Consider the following 18123-nt stretch of genomic DNA (forward strand, 5'->3'; position numbering starts at 1 on the left):
ATCTGTTGGTAAAACCTTTGTGATCTTTGATTTGGGCTTTTTAGCAGTTGGGTCCCTCACACAGTAAAGAGAGCTAGAGCATAGAGCAACCATTTTGCTAGCAGTAAGATCTTCAGTAGAAAAGCTATTAAATTTATTAATATGAATCACTATTAAATATATATTACATATTAAGTATATTAAAGAACTACTTAGAGCAGGCCTTGCTTTAAGCAAAAATACCTGAAGACCAGAAACAGCAGATTCCAGCAAAGGTTGTGGCAATTCACATTTTTACCATCAGTATATAAAAATACAATTTCTTTCTCATAACCATCAGCACAGGATATGACTACTATTGTAAATTTTTGCTTGTACTCTGGTTAAAAATAGTAACTTCTTAATTTTCTTTCCTATCTACTTATGAAATTTCATATATTTGACTACGGTTAACCCTTGAACAACATGGGTTTGAACTGCAAGGGTCCATTGTGTATGGATTGTTTTTAGTAGTAAATACTTCAGTACTACACAGTTCGTGGTTGGCTGAATCCATGAATACCGTGGAACTGCAGATTTGGAGGTACCTTGGATGTGGAGAGCCAACTCTTTAAGTTATGCCAGAATTTTCAGCTGCACAGAGAGTCAGCACCCCCAACCCCTGCATTGTTTAAGGGTCATCTGTACTTGAATTTCGTGTTCTAGTCATTGGCTTTTCTTATCCTTTGCCCTTTTTTTGTTATTGTTGTTGTTGTATTTTCTTTCCTTTATTCATTTGTATGTTAGGGATATTAACCTTTTGACAGTCATACATATTGCAGATATTTCCCCCAGTCTGTTTTTACTTATATCTTTTCTCATGTGAAAAGTTGAAAATTTTTCTTTTATGGGTGGGTATTACCTTGTGGGTAATCTGCCAAGCATAAAAAATGCTCTCACAGCCCAAAGTTACAGGAGTGTTCATCTGACTCTTTTCTAACATATTTGTTTTATTTTTTAAATTTAGAATTTTGTCCATCTAGAATTCATTTTTATATATGGTGTAAGGTTTAACTTTCTCTTATGTTATGCTCATATCATTAAATACCACCTTGGTCATACATTAAGTTTCTATATATACATAGATTTATTTCTAGATTTTCATTTGTGTTTTCTGATGCATTTATTTATTCCTGTGTCATATAAAAATTTTTAAAAGTAGATTTCTACCTTCATATATAATAGATTTTCTTAAGAAGTAAGTATTGTTAACAATTACAAGAGTTTGATTTATGGTAAATTTGATTACAGTTCCTTTCTGAAATGCACGATAACTGAGTCATGAAATATTTTCCATGAATAAGTTGAAGCAGAACTTACGAGTGTATTTCCTCTGCGGTATGTGTTCACTGTAAATCTTAATTCAACCTGTAGAGTCACATTCTATAATTTTACACTTCCATGGTGAACAACAACTGAAATGGAAAAACAGTCCTATTTTTGTTTTGAACACATTCTACTTTATATTAAAAAAGAAGTATGTATTGTTAAATTATTTTATTCCCTCTTCTAGGCAGGAATTTTTAGCATGAATGCTTGTGAAGAAGGCTTTGCTACTGGTGGCAGAGATGGCTGTATTCGTCTTTGGGATTTAACTTTTAAACCAATTACTGTGATTGATCTCAGGGAAACAGACCAGGGATACAAAGGTAACAACAAAATAAATATTTAATTACTAGGCAAATTTTAAATGTACCAAGGATTGTCTCTTTCTTTCAGCAAGCTTTAAAGTATGTTTTATAAATATAAATGAGACTTATATTTGTACCTTCATACTGTATACAGTTAATTAAAATCCTTCTGCTGAAGAGAAATTTTGCCTAAAGACTGTCTGAGTTTACTGAAAGATTTATGTCTAATGCCTATTATAATGGGACCTACAGAGAAATGTGATAGGTACTTACTTTGGCAACCTTAAATTTTGAAAATATTTTACCATTAGAATGCAAAATGTAACTGTTTAGCAAATAAACTGTTGAAAATAAAGTGTGTTAAGGGTTAGGGGAACTTTTGTTCAGTATGACTTAAATGCATGTAGATGTGTTTTTCTTTCATCTAAATTTATCAGCAATCAAGAGACATTTTTTTCTTTGGGGAATTTTTAAAAATTAATGTAATAAAACAGAATTTTTCACTATCAAAGTAAACATATTATCCCCTTGTGTGGTATTGTAAGAGTAGGATTAGAAATTACACAAGTCTATGTTTAAGCCATGTTTCAGTCACTTATTAGATGTGTGACCTTGGGCTGCATACGTCATCTGTAAAATGAGAACAAGAATAACTGTGAAATAATAGTAAGAGGATTAAATTAGCTAATATATGTAAAATACTTAGAAGAGTATCTGGCACGTAATAATCATCCAGTAAATGTTAACTGTTATACTGTTTTCATTAGTTTTGTTTAGTGTTACTGTCCTTTACAGTTTAAAGAATAATTTGATACTTTTTCTTATTTGATCCTCACAACAACATTGTAAGTTACACAGCAACTTTTTGTTGGCCATACTATATAGATAAGAAAACTAGGGGAAACACTAGCTTTTCTGAGATTACAGAGGGATTGTATGCAGAAAAAGTAGAAGTTTCTCTTCTCAGTGATTTTATGAGCACAATGAAGAAATGAAATACAGACATGTAAAAAGTCAGATTATTATAAGAGAAAAATAACACAATTCTATGAAGGTAGTTACTGAATAATTACTTTTTGGATGATGCAAACTGTGTTATAAGGCTTTGGCTGAGGAAGTGGTCAGACTGTGACTGATGTTGTCTAATAAGGAAGAGAAGTGTCTGTCCTGAAGGATTGGCAGAAATTGGGGTATATAAAAACAGAAATATTCCATGTGGAAAACAGTATGGATAAGTAAAGAAAACGTGTTGATCCAAGACTTGCAGATTCCTTTTATTTTACATCTAAGGTATAAAAGGTAGAAAAATTAGTAGCGGTTTAGGAAGATTGGCATTCTGTTATTATAGCCTTGATCTTAAATACAATTCAATTTTGACTAGGTTTATCTGTAAGGAGTGTTTGTTGGCAAGGTGACCACATTCTGGTTGGAACCCAGGACAGTGAAATTTTTGAAATTGTGGTGCATGAAAGAAACAAACCTTTCCTAATTATGCAAGGGCATTGTGAAGGTGAACTTTGGGCACTTGCCATCCATCCTACTAAACCTTTGGCTGTGACTGGAAGTGATGATCGTTCAGTCAGGTAAGCAGATCATAAAGTAATTGCATAAGCTGGAATTTGTCCTTAGGTAAACATAAGAAAAACTTTTAAAAAAATACTTAGACTTAAACTTCAGCTTATGGTATAACAAATGAACATAATTAATAGGTGCTTAAAATTCATAGAGATAATAACTATTTATAAGATTTGGGCTTTTCTCTTATAAAACCTATGTGGAGTCTGTTCCATATCAGAATGTACAGAACTATCTCTGCTTTTTAACAGCCATGCAATATTCCACTGTGTAGGTATACTGTAATTTATTCAATTAATCCATCATTGATGGAAGTTTAGGTTCTTCTAGTTCTGTGGTATTAAATACATTGTTTGTAGTGAATATCTTTATACCTATGTCACTTTGTACACGTGTAAATATGAATATTTCTGTAGTAAATTCTTAGCAGTGTTCAAAAGATATATGCATTTTAAATTTTAATAGATAATACCTTACATAGAAGCAATAACAATTTACATACCTATCAGCAGTGTGTAACAGTACCTCTCTTCCCACACCCTTGCCAGCACCAATTATTACCCCAAAAGGTGAAAAATAGTATTTTGTTATGTTTTGAAAATATGCTTTTCTCTCATATTGAGGGGTCTTGAGTATGTTTTTTTCCCATACATATTTTTACCCCAATGTAATTTCACTTTACGTTGTACTTGTTTACTGCTTTCTCAGTAACATGTTTGAAAATATTCTAGCCTGTAGCTGTTCCACAAAGATGCTAATTCTTTATCACTTCAAACTTGGCATTGACTCCTCAAATAACCAACTGAATAGTATTGGTAACATCTGTTGACTCACCAAGACTCAAGGAAAAACACTCACAATTATTTGCCTTGTTTTTAATTAACTGTTAGTGTTGTTCCCAACACCCTCAACTCTGTAAGCAACTGTTCTCGCCAAAAGGCTGATAGTCTTAAACAGGTTTATTTTCTTCTGGACACATTTCTTCAGCTGCTGCAATCTAAAGTAATTTAGATGATCCATTACCAATAAACAGCTTTCTTTGCTTATCTAACAAATGAGCCATTCAGAAAGTTGCTTTTGTAAGTAAAATGCATTTTAATTTTTAAATTTGTAAAGAAATTCTGCTGCAGTGAGTTTTTTTTTTTTAATTTTCTAGTTTTTCTGACCATTACTTTACTGGGAGTTGAAAATATTGTGATGAGTGCTTAGTCTGGTAATGTTGATGTACATTTGTATTCTTTTAGAACAACTATAGTGTCATTGCATCATAAACAACACTTTACCATCTAATTCAATAACAGTGTAATCCATACTCCAGTGCCTTAAAAACATAACATTCAAAGTTCACTGTTCTTTTTTTTTTTTTCTTGTTTTGACATATGGGTATGTACTGGAAATAAAAAAGAGTAAGATGTCATGATATAATAATAGACAATATACAAAGCAGAATTTCTCTCAGGCTGTATTTGTGTCACTGCGGTTTGTAGCGCTTAAAAGGAGCAGTGCAGAGTGATGTGTGTCACATACCATCTACTGTCTGTTTTACAAGGACTCATCGCTGCTTCTTTAGTGTGAAAGCAGCCATGACAATATGAAGACAAACCATTGTGGCTGTGTTCCCATAAAACTTGATTTGTGGACACTGAAATTTGAATTTCATATGATTTTCTCATGTCTCAAAATATTATTCTTTGAAAGTTTTTTTCAACCATCTAAAAATGTAAAAACAAGGAGGGGGATCAAGATGGCAGAGTAGGAAGACATGGAGCTCATCTCCCCCGACAAACACATCAAAAATGCATCTATATATGGAACAATTCTTATGGAAAACTAACTGGAAACTGGCGGAAGAACTCCTATACAACCGAAGCTGCAAGAAAGATCTTCATGTAACTGAGTAGGATGGGAAAAAAAGGCATTGGGTTGGGACCTGTGCCTCTGGGAGGGATCTGAAAGGAAGAGAAGGTCTGCATGGGAGGTCCCTTGTCCTGGAGAGCGAGCAGGTCGAGCCACAATCTGGGCATCCTAGTCCTGGGAGCCTACATAGTGGAGATAAGCCCCCTTGCCTGCTGGGATAACCACTGGGAAAGACATAAGGGCTGGAAAATCCTAGACTCTACTTGAGAGGAGTGCATGCATGCTGGCTTGCCACCTGGGCAGAAAGACCCTTGCACTGGTGGCTGCCACCTTGCTGCACTCCCCTATTCAAATGGGGCAAACACGGGGGCTCTGCTCACTCCACACCATAGTCTAGTGTGAGATCTGGGTCAACCAGGCCCTGGGAAGAGATGCAGAGACAGACTGTGGGGCCTAGGGTGTGGCCCAGCTGGGGCGTAGGTGACCATAGTCAGCACGCACAGAAGCATGCAGCAGTTCTTCTCTCAGCGACATTGCCCAAGCCCTGCCCACTCCACCCCACAGATTAGTACTAGATCTGGTGCAGACAAGTTGTGGGAGAAGACTGCTGCAGAGGTAGCCCAGATCTCTGGCAACAGTGCAGCTTCCTCAATTCCTGCAGCCACAATATTCTGACCCTCAGACCCAGCCCACTCCAAAACACAGCCTTGCACTAGATCTGCGACAAACATAACAGAGGAAAGGATGCAATCTTGGGCTGCTTCTGAGTGGAGCCACTGATGCCTACACAGGCAGCTCATAGGTCCTCTATGAGAGCAAATGCCTTACATGCTTCAGCAGTCACCTCCGGGGAGGGGGTATAGCTCATTGGTGGAGCACGTGCTTAGCATACACAAGGTCCTGGGTTCAATCCCCAGTACCTCCATTAAAAAGTAATAATAAATAAGTAAATAATTAATTACCTCCCCTCCTCCAAAAAAAAAAAAAAAAAAACCCAAACCAAAAACCACATACAGTCACCTCCTTTAGGGCAGGGCACACACTCAAGGACAGTGAAGCCTGATTAGCCCTGGCCCTTAGGGTTTCTACTCCAACAACTGAGGAGCAGACCCCATCCCTGACAGTGTGAGGATAGCTAAGGAGCAAAGAGGAAGCCCTGCCTCACATCCTGCACAAGCTTTAGATCCTCCAACACCAACTACAGACCCTATCAAGGGGCTGACGACCAGAGTACCCTGAGGAAAGACATGGCTGATGTTCACACCAAAGATTTAGGACAAACACAGTCTACACAGGGATGCTCCCACATGAAAACATTCCTGTAAGACTACAGTAGATAACTTTCTCCTAAATTCATAGAGACAGAGAAAGTTAAGTTAAGGAAAAGTCAGAGGAAGTACTCCCAGTTAAAAGAATAAGAGAAATTCCCTGAAAGTAATGAAACAGAGTTCAGTCTACCATCAGTCAAGTTCAGACAGGTGGTAATAAAGATGCTAACTGAATTAAGAAAGATTACTGATAAAAATGCAAATCACTGTAACAAGGAACTATCAAAAATAGACAATTCAAAATAGACAACACAATTCCTGAGGTGAGAAGAAGTCTAAAAGCAATGAATAGCCGACTAAATGACACAGAACAATGAATAAGTGATCGGGAAGATAGAATAATGGACATCACCTAATCAGAACAGCAGACTGAAAGACAAATAAAAAAAAAAAAAAGAAAGCAACATTGTAGATCTATGGGATGATATAAAATGTGCCAGCCTATGCATGATAAGGATTCCAGAAGGAGTAGAGAGAGAAGGGGATCTAAAATGTACTTGAAGAAATTGTAGCTGAAAACTTCCCAAACCTAAAGAAGGAGACAGATATCCTGGTCCAGGAAACACAGGTAGTCCCAAATAAGATGAGTCCAAACAGACCAAGACACATCATAATTAAAATGGTAAACATTAAAGATGAGGATTCTAAAGGCAGCAAGAGAAAAAGAGTCATTTACAAGGGAACTCCCATAAGACTAACAGCTGACTTCTCTGCAGAAACTTTGCATGCCAGAATGGAATGGCATGATACAACCTAGGGTACTCTACCCAGCGAGATTATCATTTAGAATAGAAGGAGACATAAAGAATTTCTCAGGGAAGCAAAAACTAAAATATTTCAGCAATACTAAACCTACCCTGTAAGAAATATTGAAGGATCTTTTCTAAATAGAAAAGCAGCATAAATCTGTAGGAAAGGGAAAATCATAATAGGAAAGGCAAATATATATAGTAAGGATTGAAGATCACTTAAATAAGCCACTATGTAAACTAAAATACAGTAAAAAAAAAATGTACAAGCAATCATGGCTACAATAAACAGTAAAAGGATAAGCATGAAGATGTAACATAGGACATCAAAATCACAAAATATGGGGGACGGGAGTATTAAAATGTAGATTTTTTTAGAATGTGTCTGAACTTGAATGACTATCAATTTAAAGCAAGTAGATATAGTTATGGGCCAACATACTTGAACTCCATGGTAACCACAAATCAAAAACATACAGTAGATTCACAGAAACCAAAAAGAAAGGAACTCAAGGATACTACAAAAGAAAATTATCAAACCACAAAAGGACAAACAACAATAAGAAATAAGGTCTTATAGGTCATTCTGAAATAAAGATAAAAATTTTAAATTAAAAAAAAAGGAAGAAAGAAAGAACAAAAACAACTGGGAAACAAGGGTTATAATGGCAGTAAGTACATACCTATTAATAATCACTTTAAATGTCAGTGGACTTAGTGCTCCAATCAAAAGACAGAGAGTGGCAGATTGGATTAAAAACAAAAACCTGCAATATGCTGCCTATAGGAGACTCATTCAGAGTGACACACACAAACTGAAAGTAAGAAGGTGGAAAAATATATTTCATGCAAATAGAAAAAACAAGAAAGTGGGGATGGCAATACTCATATCAGATGAAATAGACTTTAAAACCAAGGCTATAAAGAAAGATGAACCTCCTACACTGCTGGTGGGAATGTAGTTTGGTGCAGCCACTGTGGAAAACAGTATGGAGATTCCTCAAAAGAATAGGAATAGACTTACCGTATGACCCAAGAATCCCGCTCCTGGGCATATATCCAGAAGGAATCCTACTTCAGGATGACACCTGCACCCCAATGTTCATAGCAGCACTATTTACAATAGCCAAGACATGGAGACAGCCTAAATATCCATTAATGGATGACTGGATAAAGAAGATGTTGTATATTTATACAATGGAATACTACTCAGCCATAAAAAACCGACAACATAATGCCATTTGCAGCAACATGGATGCACCTGGAGAATGTCATTCTAAGTGAAGTAAGCCAGAAAGAGAAAGAAAGATACCATATGAGATCACTTATATGTGGAATCTAAAACAAAAACAAAAAAACAAAGCATAAATACAAAACAGAAATAGACTCATAGAATGCAAACTTGTGGTTGCCAAGGGGGCAGAGGGTGGGAAGGTATAGACGGGATTTCAAAATTGTAGAATAGATAAACAAGATTATACTGTATAAGCACAGGGAAATATACACAAGATCTTATGGTAGCTTACAGAGAAAAAAATGTGACAATGAATATATATATGTTCATTTATGACTGAAAAATTGTGCTCTACACTGGAATTTGACACAACATTGTAAAATGATTATAAATCAATAAAAAATTTTTAAAAAAGAAAGGTAAAGAAAAGAGTATTATATAATGATAAAGGGATCAATAGAAGAGGAGGATATTACACTGGTTAACATAAATGCACCCAATACAGGAGCACCTAAATATATAAAACAAATACTGACATAAAGAAATTGACAATAATACAACAATAGTAGGAGACTTTAACACCCTACTGACATCAGTGAACGGATTATCCAGACAGAAAATGAATAAGGCAACAGAGGTCCTAAATGACACAGTAAATCAGTTGGACTTATCCAATAAGTCCTGATACCTACAGGACACTACATCCCTCCAAAAAAGACACAATACACTTTCTTTTCAAGCACACATGAAATGTTCTCTAGGATATACCACATACTAGCTCATAAAACAAGCCTCAGCAAATTTAAGAGGATCAAAATTATTACAAGCAAATTTTCTGACCACAAGAGTAGGAAACTAGCAATCAACCACAGAAAGAAAAAAGGGAAAAGAACAGCCAGGTGGAGACTAAAAAACGTGCTACTAAAAAACCAGTGGGTCAGTAGTGAAATCAAAGAAGAAATCATAAAATACCTAGCAACAAACAAAATGAAAGTGCAACTTTACAAAATCTTTGGTATACAGCAAAAGCAGTTCTGGGAGGGAAGTTCATAGTGATGCAGGCCTTCCTCAGGAAACAAGAAAAATCTCAAACAACCTAACCTACCACCTAAATGAATTAGGAAAAAACCAAACAAAACCCAAAGTCAGCAGAATGAAGGAAATAAAGACCAGAGAGGAAATAAATAAAAGAGGTCAAAAAACAATAGAAAAGATCAATAAAACCAAGAGCTGGTTTTTGAAAAGATAAACAAAATCAGCAAACCTCTAGCCAGGCTCACCAAGAAGAAAAGAGAGAGGACCCAAATAAAATAAGAAATGAAAGAGGAGAAATAACAACTGGTATCACAGAAATACAAGAAAATCATAAGCATGTACTATGAACAGTTATATGCCAACAAATTAGACAACCTGGAAGAAATGGACATGTTTCTAGAAACATTCAGTCTGCCAAGATTGAGTCATGAAGAAACAGATAATTTGTCTTTGTTTTTTAAAAAAAATTTTATTTTTTATTGAAGTGTAGTTGATTTACAATGTTAATTTCAGGTGTACAGCAAAGCAATTCAGTTATATGTAACCATACATATATTTTTTCTTCAGATTCTTTTCCATTATATGTTATTATAAGAAATTGAATACAGTTTCCTGTGCTATACAGTAGGTCCTTGTTGTTTATCTGTTTTATATATAATAATGTGTAGAAACAAATCATTTGAACAGAGTAATCACTAGAAGTGAAATAGAATCTGTCATTTTAAAAAATTCCTGCAAACAAAAGTCCAGGACCAGACAGCTTCATTGGAAATTCTACCAAACATACAAAGAACTTGCTGTCCTTCTCAAACTATTCCAAAAAATTGAAGATGAGGGAACACTCCCAGATTAATTCTATGAGGCAACCATCACCCTGATACCAAGACCAGACAAAGACATAAGAAAGAAAGAAAGAATAAAAGAAAGAGAGAAAAAGAGAGAGAAGGAGGAAAGAAAGAAGGAAAGAAGGAAAATTACAAGCCAATATCTTTGATGAATATAAATGCAAAAATCCTCAACAAAATATTAGTAAACCAAATCCAATAATACATTAAAAGGATTAATTACCATGATCAAGTTGGATTCCAGGGTCACAAGGATGGTACAACATACACAAATTAATCAGTATGATACACTACATTAAAAAAAGGAAAGAGGAAAGCCACATTATCAACTCAATAGATGCAGAAAAAGCATTTGAAAAAATTCAATATCCATTCATGATAAAACTCTTACCAAAGTGAGTATACAGGGAACATATCTCAGCATGATAAAAGCCATTTATGACAACCCACAACCAACATAATACTCAGTGGTGAAAAGCTAAATGCCTTCCTGTTAAATTTAGCAGCAGGACAAAGATACCCACTCTCACCACTTCTGTTCAACATAGTATTGGAAGTCCTAGCCACAACAGTCAGACAAGAAAAAGAAAAAAAAGATAACCAAATTAGAAGGAAAGTGGTAAAACTGTCACTACTTGCAGATGGCATAATACTCTATAAATACAGAGAACCCCGAACTCTCCAAACAAAAACTGTTAGAACAAGCAGGTGAATTCATCATGGGAGCAGGATACAAGATTAATATACAAAAATCTGATACGTTTCTTTACACTAATAAGGAAATGTCAGAAAGAGAAAATACAAAAAAAGTTCTGTTTAAAATCATATCAAAGAGTAAGGCTCAAAGTGCTAGAGTGTATGCTTAGCATGCACAAGGTCCTGGGTTCAATCCCCAGTACCTCCTCTAAAAAAATAAACAAGTAAATAAATCTAATTACCTCCCCCCCCAAAAAAAACTAAAAAATAATAATTTTTTAAATGAAAAAAAACTACATAAAAAATGTGATGTGATCAAAAAATTGATGTGATTTTAAAAAATCACATTAAAAAATATCTAGGAATAAAGTTAACCAAGGAAGTGAAAGACCTATACAGTGAAACTTATAAAACATGGATGAAAGAAATTGAAAATGATTCAAAGAAATGGAAAGATATTCCATGCTCTTAGATTGGAAGAATTAATATTGTCAAAAATGTTCATAGTACCCAAAGCAATCTATAGTTAATGCAATCTCTATCAAAATACCAAGGACATTTTTCACAGAACTAGAACAAATAATCCTAATATTTATATGGAACCACAAGAGACCTCGAATTGCCAAAGCAATCCTGACAAAAAAGAACAAAGTTGGAGGTATAATCCTTTCAGACTTCAACTATACTACAAAGCTACAGTAATCAAAACAGTATGATAATGGCACAAAAAGAGACGTATAGATCAATAAAACAGAATAAAAAACCCAGAAGTAAACCGACACACCTATGGTCAATTAATCTACGACAAAGGAGACAAGAATATACAATGGAGAAAAGACAGCCTCTTCAACAAGTAGTGCTGGAAAAGCTGGACAGCTACATGAACATCAGTGAAATTAAAATATTCCCTGACAACATATACCAAAATAAACTCAAAATGGTTTAAAGACCTGTATGTAAGACACAATACTGTAAAACTCCTAGAAGAGAACATGAGCAAAGAATTCTCTGATACAAATCATGGCAGTGATCTCCTAGGGCAGTCTACCAAGGCAAAAGAAATAAAAGCAAAAATATACAAGTGACACCTAATCAAACTTAAAAGTTTTTGCACAGCAAAGGAAACCATCAACAATGAGAAAAGACACATGTGGACTGCAAACAATGAGAGTCGTGACAAAGGGTTAATATCCAAAATATACAAACGGCTCATACAACTCAATATCAAAAAAACAAGCAACCTAATCATAAAATGGGCAGAAGACCTAAATAGACATTTCTCCCAAGAAGACATACAGATGGCCAACAGGCCCATGAAAAGATGCTCAACACTGGTAATTATTAGAGAAATGCAAATCAACCACAATGAGATACCACCTCACAATGGTCAGAATGACTGTTATCAAAAAGTCTCCAAATAATCAATGCTGGAGAGGGTGTGGAGAAAAGGGAACCCTCCTATACTGTAGGAGGAAATTTAAGTTGGTGCAGCCAGTATGGAAAACAGTGTGGAGAGTCCTTAAAAAACTAAAAATAGAGGTACCGTGTGATCCAGCAATTTCACTCCTGGATATATATCTGGAAAAAACAAAAACTCTCATTTGAAAAGATACATGCACTCCAGTGGTCACAGCAGCACTGCTTATGATAGCCAAGACAAGATGATTGACTTAAGAAGATGTGTATACACACACACACATACACACACACAATGGAATATTACTCAACTGTAAAAAAGAATGAAATATTGCCATTTGGAGAACAGGCATGGACTTAGTGCAGTAAGTCAGACAGAGAAAGACAAATACTATATAGTATCATTTATATGTGAAACCTAAAAAAAATAATACAAATGATTCTATATACAAAACAAAGTGGCTCACAGACATAGATGACAAACTGACGGTCACCAGAGGGAACGGGGGACAAGTTAGTAGTATGGGATTAACAGATACAAACCACTACACTTAAAATGGACAAGCAACAAAGATTTACTGTTTTGCTCAGGGAATTATATTTAATATCTTGAAATAACCTACAATGGAATATAATCTGCAAAAAATTAATGAATCACTATGCTGTATACCTGACACTAATATCATATTGTAAATTGGCTATAATTCAATTTCTTAAAAAATGCAGCACCCATTTTTAACTTGTAGACTGTACGGAAACAGACGTGGGCCCAGTTTGGCCCACAGTGTGTGATAGAGCTTAGAAAATCATCAGGTAATACCATGTTTAATGTTGAAACATTTAAAGTTTTCCCTTGACATTAGGAAGAAGACAATCATGCTCACTTTCACTATTTTTCACCATTATATTCATCTGTAGACTAGAAGTGTTTGTCAAAACAGTGAAGCCAAATTATATATATGTATTTATATGTTTTTTTATAGATATATACATAGAGACATTTTGATTGCAGAGGAAGAAACAGCTGTCATTTGCAGGTGTTATAATGGTATCTGTAGAAAACTGAAAGGAAAATACAGAGTAATTATTGGAATTAAAAAGAATTTAGCAAATTTCCTGGATATAAAAATAATATATAAAATCATTTTTCCTATAAAATAGCAAGAAACAGAATTTTTTTTAAAAGAAGTTACTGCTATAAAAAAAAACATTTTAAAATATACTTAGTTTTGCTGATCTTTTCCTAACCTTTTGGGGTAGATACTGGTTCATTAAGTTGTAGCCTTTGTTTTGATAATATCTGCATTTAAATTTCCTCCTAAGTACTATTTCAGCTATATCCCACAAGTTTTGACTTGAAATACTTCTGTTGTAACCTTACTTCAAAATGTTACTAATTTCCATTAGAATTTTGTCTTTATCCTTTATATTATTTGGAAATGTAATTCTTTACTTTCAAACAATGAGTATTTTTTAGTTTTTTTTTTTAACACATTTATTATGGTATGGTTCCTGTACAGTACACTACACATATTTCAAACATACAATTTGATGAATTTTGATAGATGTATATACCATTTTAGTACTTATTACAGTTTTCTAACAGTATAGAAAAGATTCTAAATTTGCATAATCTTAAGTGTTATTAAATTAAAAGACTGTCTGCCACTATACTATGTATGTATCTCCCCTTTGGTCAGGCTAGAAATCATCTACCTAAAAAGAGTGATTGGAAAAAATTAATGTCATCATAGTGTCTTAATACTAAAAGGTTCTATCAACCCATGGCATTTTAAGCATTAACAATATATTGTTTTCATAGATAAGACTTCTTTGCCACAAAACATACAGTTAAAAATCTAGATTTATCTTACTTCCTTAAAATGAAATTATTATTTTAACCAACATTTTTCATAGTCTATCATTTTTAAGCATACATTCGTTAACTATTCTTTTATTTTAATTAAATATTACAGGATATGGAGCCTAGTTGATCATGCGCTAATAGCAAGGTGTAATATGGAAGAACCAATTCGTTGTGCAGCTGTAAATGTAGATGGGATCCATCTTGCCCTTGGAATGAAGGATGGTTCATTCACTGTACTTAGAGTGAGGTATGTATTAGGTTAGAAATAGAAATAGTAAATTTTTAAGTGAATAGAATGTGTAATACTTACTATTTTTACCCATTTCCTTCCCCCCTTCTTATTAATGTATATATTTTCATATGTTAGTTTCAAAATATAAAAAATATATTTCTAAAAATGGCTTTGTCAGAAAATTAACTCAAAAAACCTTCATGTGGGGGAATAAGAATGCTTAGTAGATTAATAACTAAAATTTTGAGTTAAATTTGGATCTTGTTTTCCATTTCTTGGTAGTATTGATTTTCAGTAATGATCCTCTCCCTTTGAAGGGGGAGAAGGGGACTTTGAAACTTAAAAATATTTGTTGTTGTTGTTATTTACAGCTTCATGCTTTGAAAAAAATGCCCACACCTCTTCCTTTGTTTGGGTAGTTAGAAGAGTTTAAAGAATTTCCTAATGCAGTTATATTCTTTTGTTGAATGATAGATATGGTGCATTCAATTGAATCCTATATAGCCATTTAAAAATTTACTGTAGATCCACATGTGTTCACAAGGATAAATATGTATGAAATCTTTCATCTCTAGCTTAGTAAATGATAGGACTGTCCACCCAGTTGCCCAGTCCAGAAACCACTGATTCATTTGCCTCTTTTGTCTCTTGTGTCTAGTTAGTCATAGAATTCTGGACAACCTACTTCTTAAATAGCTCTCAAATTAATCTACTTCCTTCCATTCTCACATTGTACTCATTATATAGGCTTCTGTCATCTCCTCACTGGATCACTGGAATAGCATCTCAGCTGGTCTCTTTATCTCTTATTTTGCGTCCTCAAGTCCTTTATTCACTCTACAGTTATAGTGATGCCTTTTAAAACACATTTGTTTGCATCATTCCTCTTTCTAAAGTATGATAAAAGTATTGTACTATCCTTAGGATGAAGTTCACAATTCTTAACATAGCCTATATTGCCCATCTCTCTAGCCTATTTCTTTCTACTCCAATCTCTTTCTTTTAACATGTATATAACATCTTTTGCTTCTTCAAGTATATCATATTCTGTTAATACTTTTGAGCTTCTACATATATGAGTCTTCTTTCTGGGACAGGTTTTTATAGTGAGATATGGTGGGATTTTCCTCTTAAGATAATTTTTTATTGTGATAAAGTATACATAATATAAAATTTACCATTTTAACCTTTTCAAGTATAAAATTTAGTGGCATTAAGTACATTTGCATTGTTTTACAACCAAGAATTTAAGATGCATGTAAAACATCTAAGAATTTCTATCAGATAGTTGACGTGCATTAAAAAAAAAGTGATTGTTATTTTTTCATTTGTACATTTAACTTGTCCTTTCAATTATTGTTTGCAAGAAACTGGGTGAATAAGTTCTTATCTCTAATAAGATAGTATTTTAGCAATTGAGTCCAACATTGCTGGCAGGACCATTGGAATAGTTACTATTAAATGCCTTTGTAGTATAACCGCAAAATTCTAACTCAAAAATACTCTTAATCCTTCTTAATTTACCTGGTCACTGTTTCTTCTTGATTTGCTGTGTCTATTCTCTATATCATAGAGCAGAATTCATAAGTATAGGAGTAGTAGAGTATCCATACAGGGGTGGTTATGTTATGATTAGAAAAACATAGCAGGGATTAGAATCTAGTATACTAATTCTTTTTGTTTAATTTTTTTATAAACATGTAGTTGATTTACAATGTTGTGTTGGTTTCTGATGTACAGCATAGTGATTCCAGTGTATGTGTTTATATATATTCTTTTTCATATTTTTCATTGCAGGTTATTACAAGCTATTGGATTTAGTTCCCTGTGATGTACAGTAGGACCTATTAAAACTTTGACTCATAGTACGCTACATGGTGTTACCAACATCAAACGCCTTAGAGACACTAACTCATTCTTAGAACTATGTAGGGAGACTTCAGTGGAGGGGCTTGATGAGCATGGTTAATAAATCATGCTGAAAACCAAGTAAGGTCTCCTATAGGGCATGGGGTAGACTTTAGTTGTAAAAACATTAACATTGCCATTTTAGAGTCTAACAGTCACTTAGCTGTTTGTCTTTTCTTTTCCATTTTAAAAGCATTTTATTTATTTGTTTGTTTGTTTGTTTATTTATTTATTTATTTTACAGTTTACCCTAGGCTTCTTTATTTTTTTTAACATTTTTTATTGAGTTATAGTCATTTTACAATGTTGTGTCAAATTCCAGTGTAGAGCACAATTTTTCAGTTATACAGGAACATACATATATTCATTGTCACATTTTTTTTTTCTCGCTGTGAGCTACCACAAGATCTTGTATATATTTCCTGTGCTATACAGTATAATCTTGTTTATCTACTCTACATTTGCCTGTCAGCATCTACAAATTTTGAAATCCCAGTCTGGCACGGGGTGGGAAGGGACAGGCTGTTTGTCTTTTCTGACAGCATAGCTACTGAGTTACATCAACTTGAGAAGGATTAAGACAGTTTTTCCCTGACTAACCATGCATTCATTTAAAAGTTTTTTCACCCTATTTAAATTTTGTCTGCTCCATTTTATGGGAGAAATAAGTTCCAAAAGTTATTTCCTGGCTTTAAAAAAGTAATTATTTGTATATGTCCATTATCTTTTCATATCAAAGTTTTTTTTTTATCTCTCTTCCCCCACCAAGAGCACTATTAAAATACAGTCAAATATATCTTATCCTAAAATTCCTACCTTGAACCTAAGTCCATCTTTAGTTATATCACATCTTTACTCTCTTCTCTTTCACAGAGAAATTCTCAAAAAAAAAAAAAAAAACTGCCTGTTTTACTCTTTTCTTCCAGTTAACTTGTCAACTTTCTCCCTCCATTCCAACATAGTTTTTGCCTTCATCTTTACATTTAAAAAAACCCCTCGTTAATAGTACCCTGTGACTAAAGCCAGGACACCTTTTTTCAGTTCTCATTTAAATTGATTCTCAGTAGTATTTGACCCCTTAACCACTTCCTCCTTCTCAAAACATTCTCTTCCCTGGCTTTGGATGTTAATTTTCTTTCTCTTTTCAGCCTACTTCTTTGGCTCCATTTTCTTATAGACTAATTATCATCTGCCTAGTAAATTACTGGAGTGCCTCAGAACTCAGATCTAGGCTTTCTGCTATTTTCACTCTGTGTTTTCTTGCTGTGTAATCTCATCCTGCCTCTGGCTTCAGTTACTACCCATAGCCTGATGATCCCAGATGCATAGCTCTAGCCCTGATCTCATTTAAACTCCAGCCATGCATATCCAGTTGCTTATTTAACATCACTTGTGTATCTCAAAGGCATCTGCAGTTCAGCATTTCCAAAGCTGAACCCAGGATCGCACCTCCCAAACTGATCTTCTGTCTGAGAGCCCTTTCAAGTGAATGGCACCACTGTCCATGATTTTGTATAAGCCAAAAACCTAGGCGTTATCATTGATACTTCGCTGTCTCCAACCACCATTTCTAATCCATCACCACATCCTGTTGATTTTAGTTGCCTGGTGAATTTTCTAGGAACATTTTAATTAAGGTTGGTGAATAAGATTAGAATTATAATATCTTTAACATATATGCTATAATAGTGTGGATTATAATATGTAATACTGCATATTTTATATCATTTCA

General features: G+C 34.1%; 1 protein-coding gene across 1 annotated transcript in view; it reads left to right on the forward strand.

The window, feature by feature from the left end:
- The window catches only part of EML5 (EMAP like 5), a 131876-nt gene that overhangs the window by 32981 nt on the left and 80772 nt on the right, over positions 1–18123 (forward strand). The window contains exons 6-8 of the mRNA XM_074365169.1: positions 1532–1667; positions 3031–3232; positions 14361–14498. Of these exons, the coding sequence (XP_074221270.1) occupies positions 1532–1667; positions 3031–3232; positions 14361–14498 (476 nt within the window). The remainder of the gene's footprint in view (positions 1–1531; positions 1668–3030; positions 3233–14360; positions 14499–18123) is intronic.

The sequence above is a fragment of the Camelus bactrianus genome, chromosome 6, assembly GCF_048773025.1.
Source record: "Camelus bactrianus isolate YW-2024 breed Bactrian camel chromosome 6, ASM4877302v1, whole genome shotgun sequence".
Classification (NCBI taxonomy): domain Eukaryota; kingdom Metazoa; phylum Chordata; class Mammalia; order Artiodactyla; family Camelidae; genus Camelus; species Camelus bactrianus.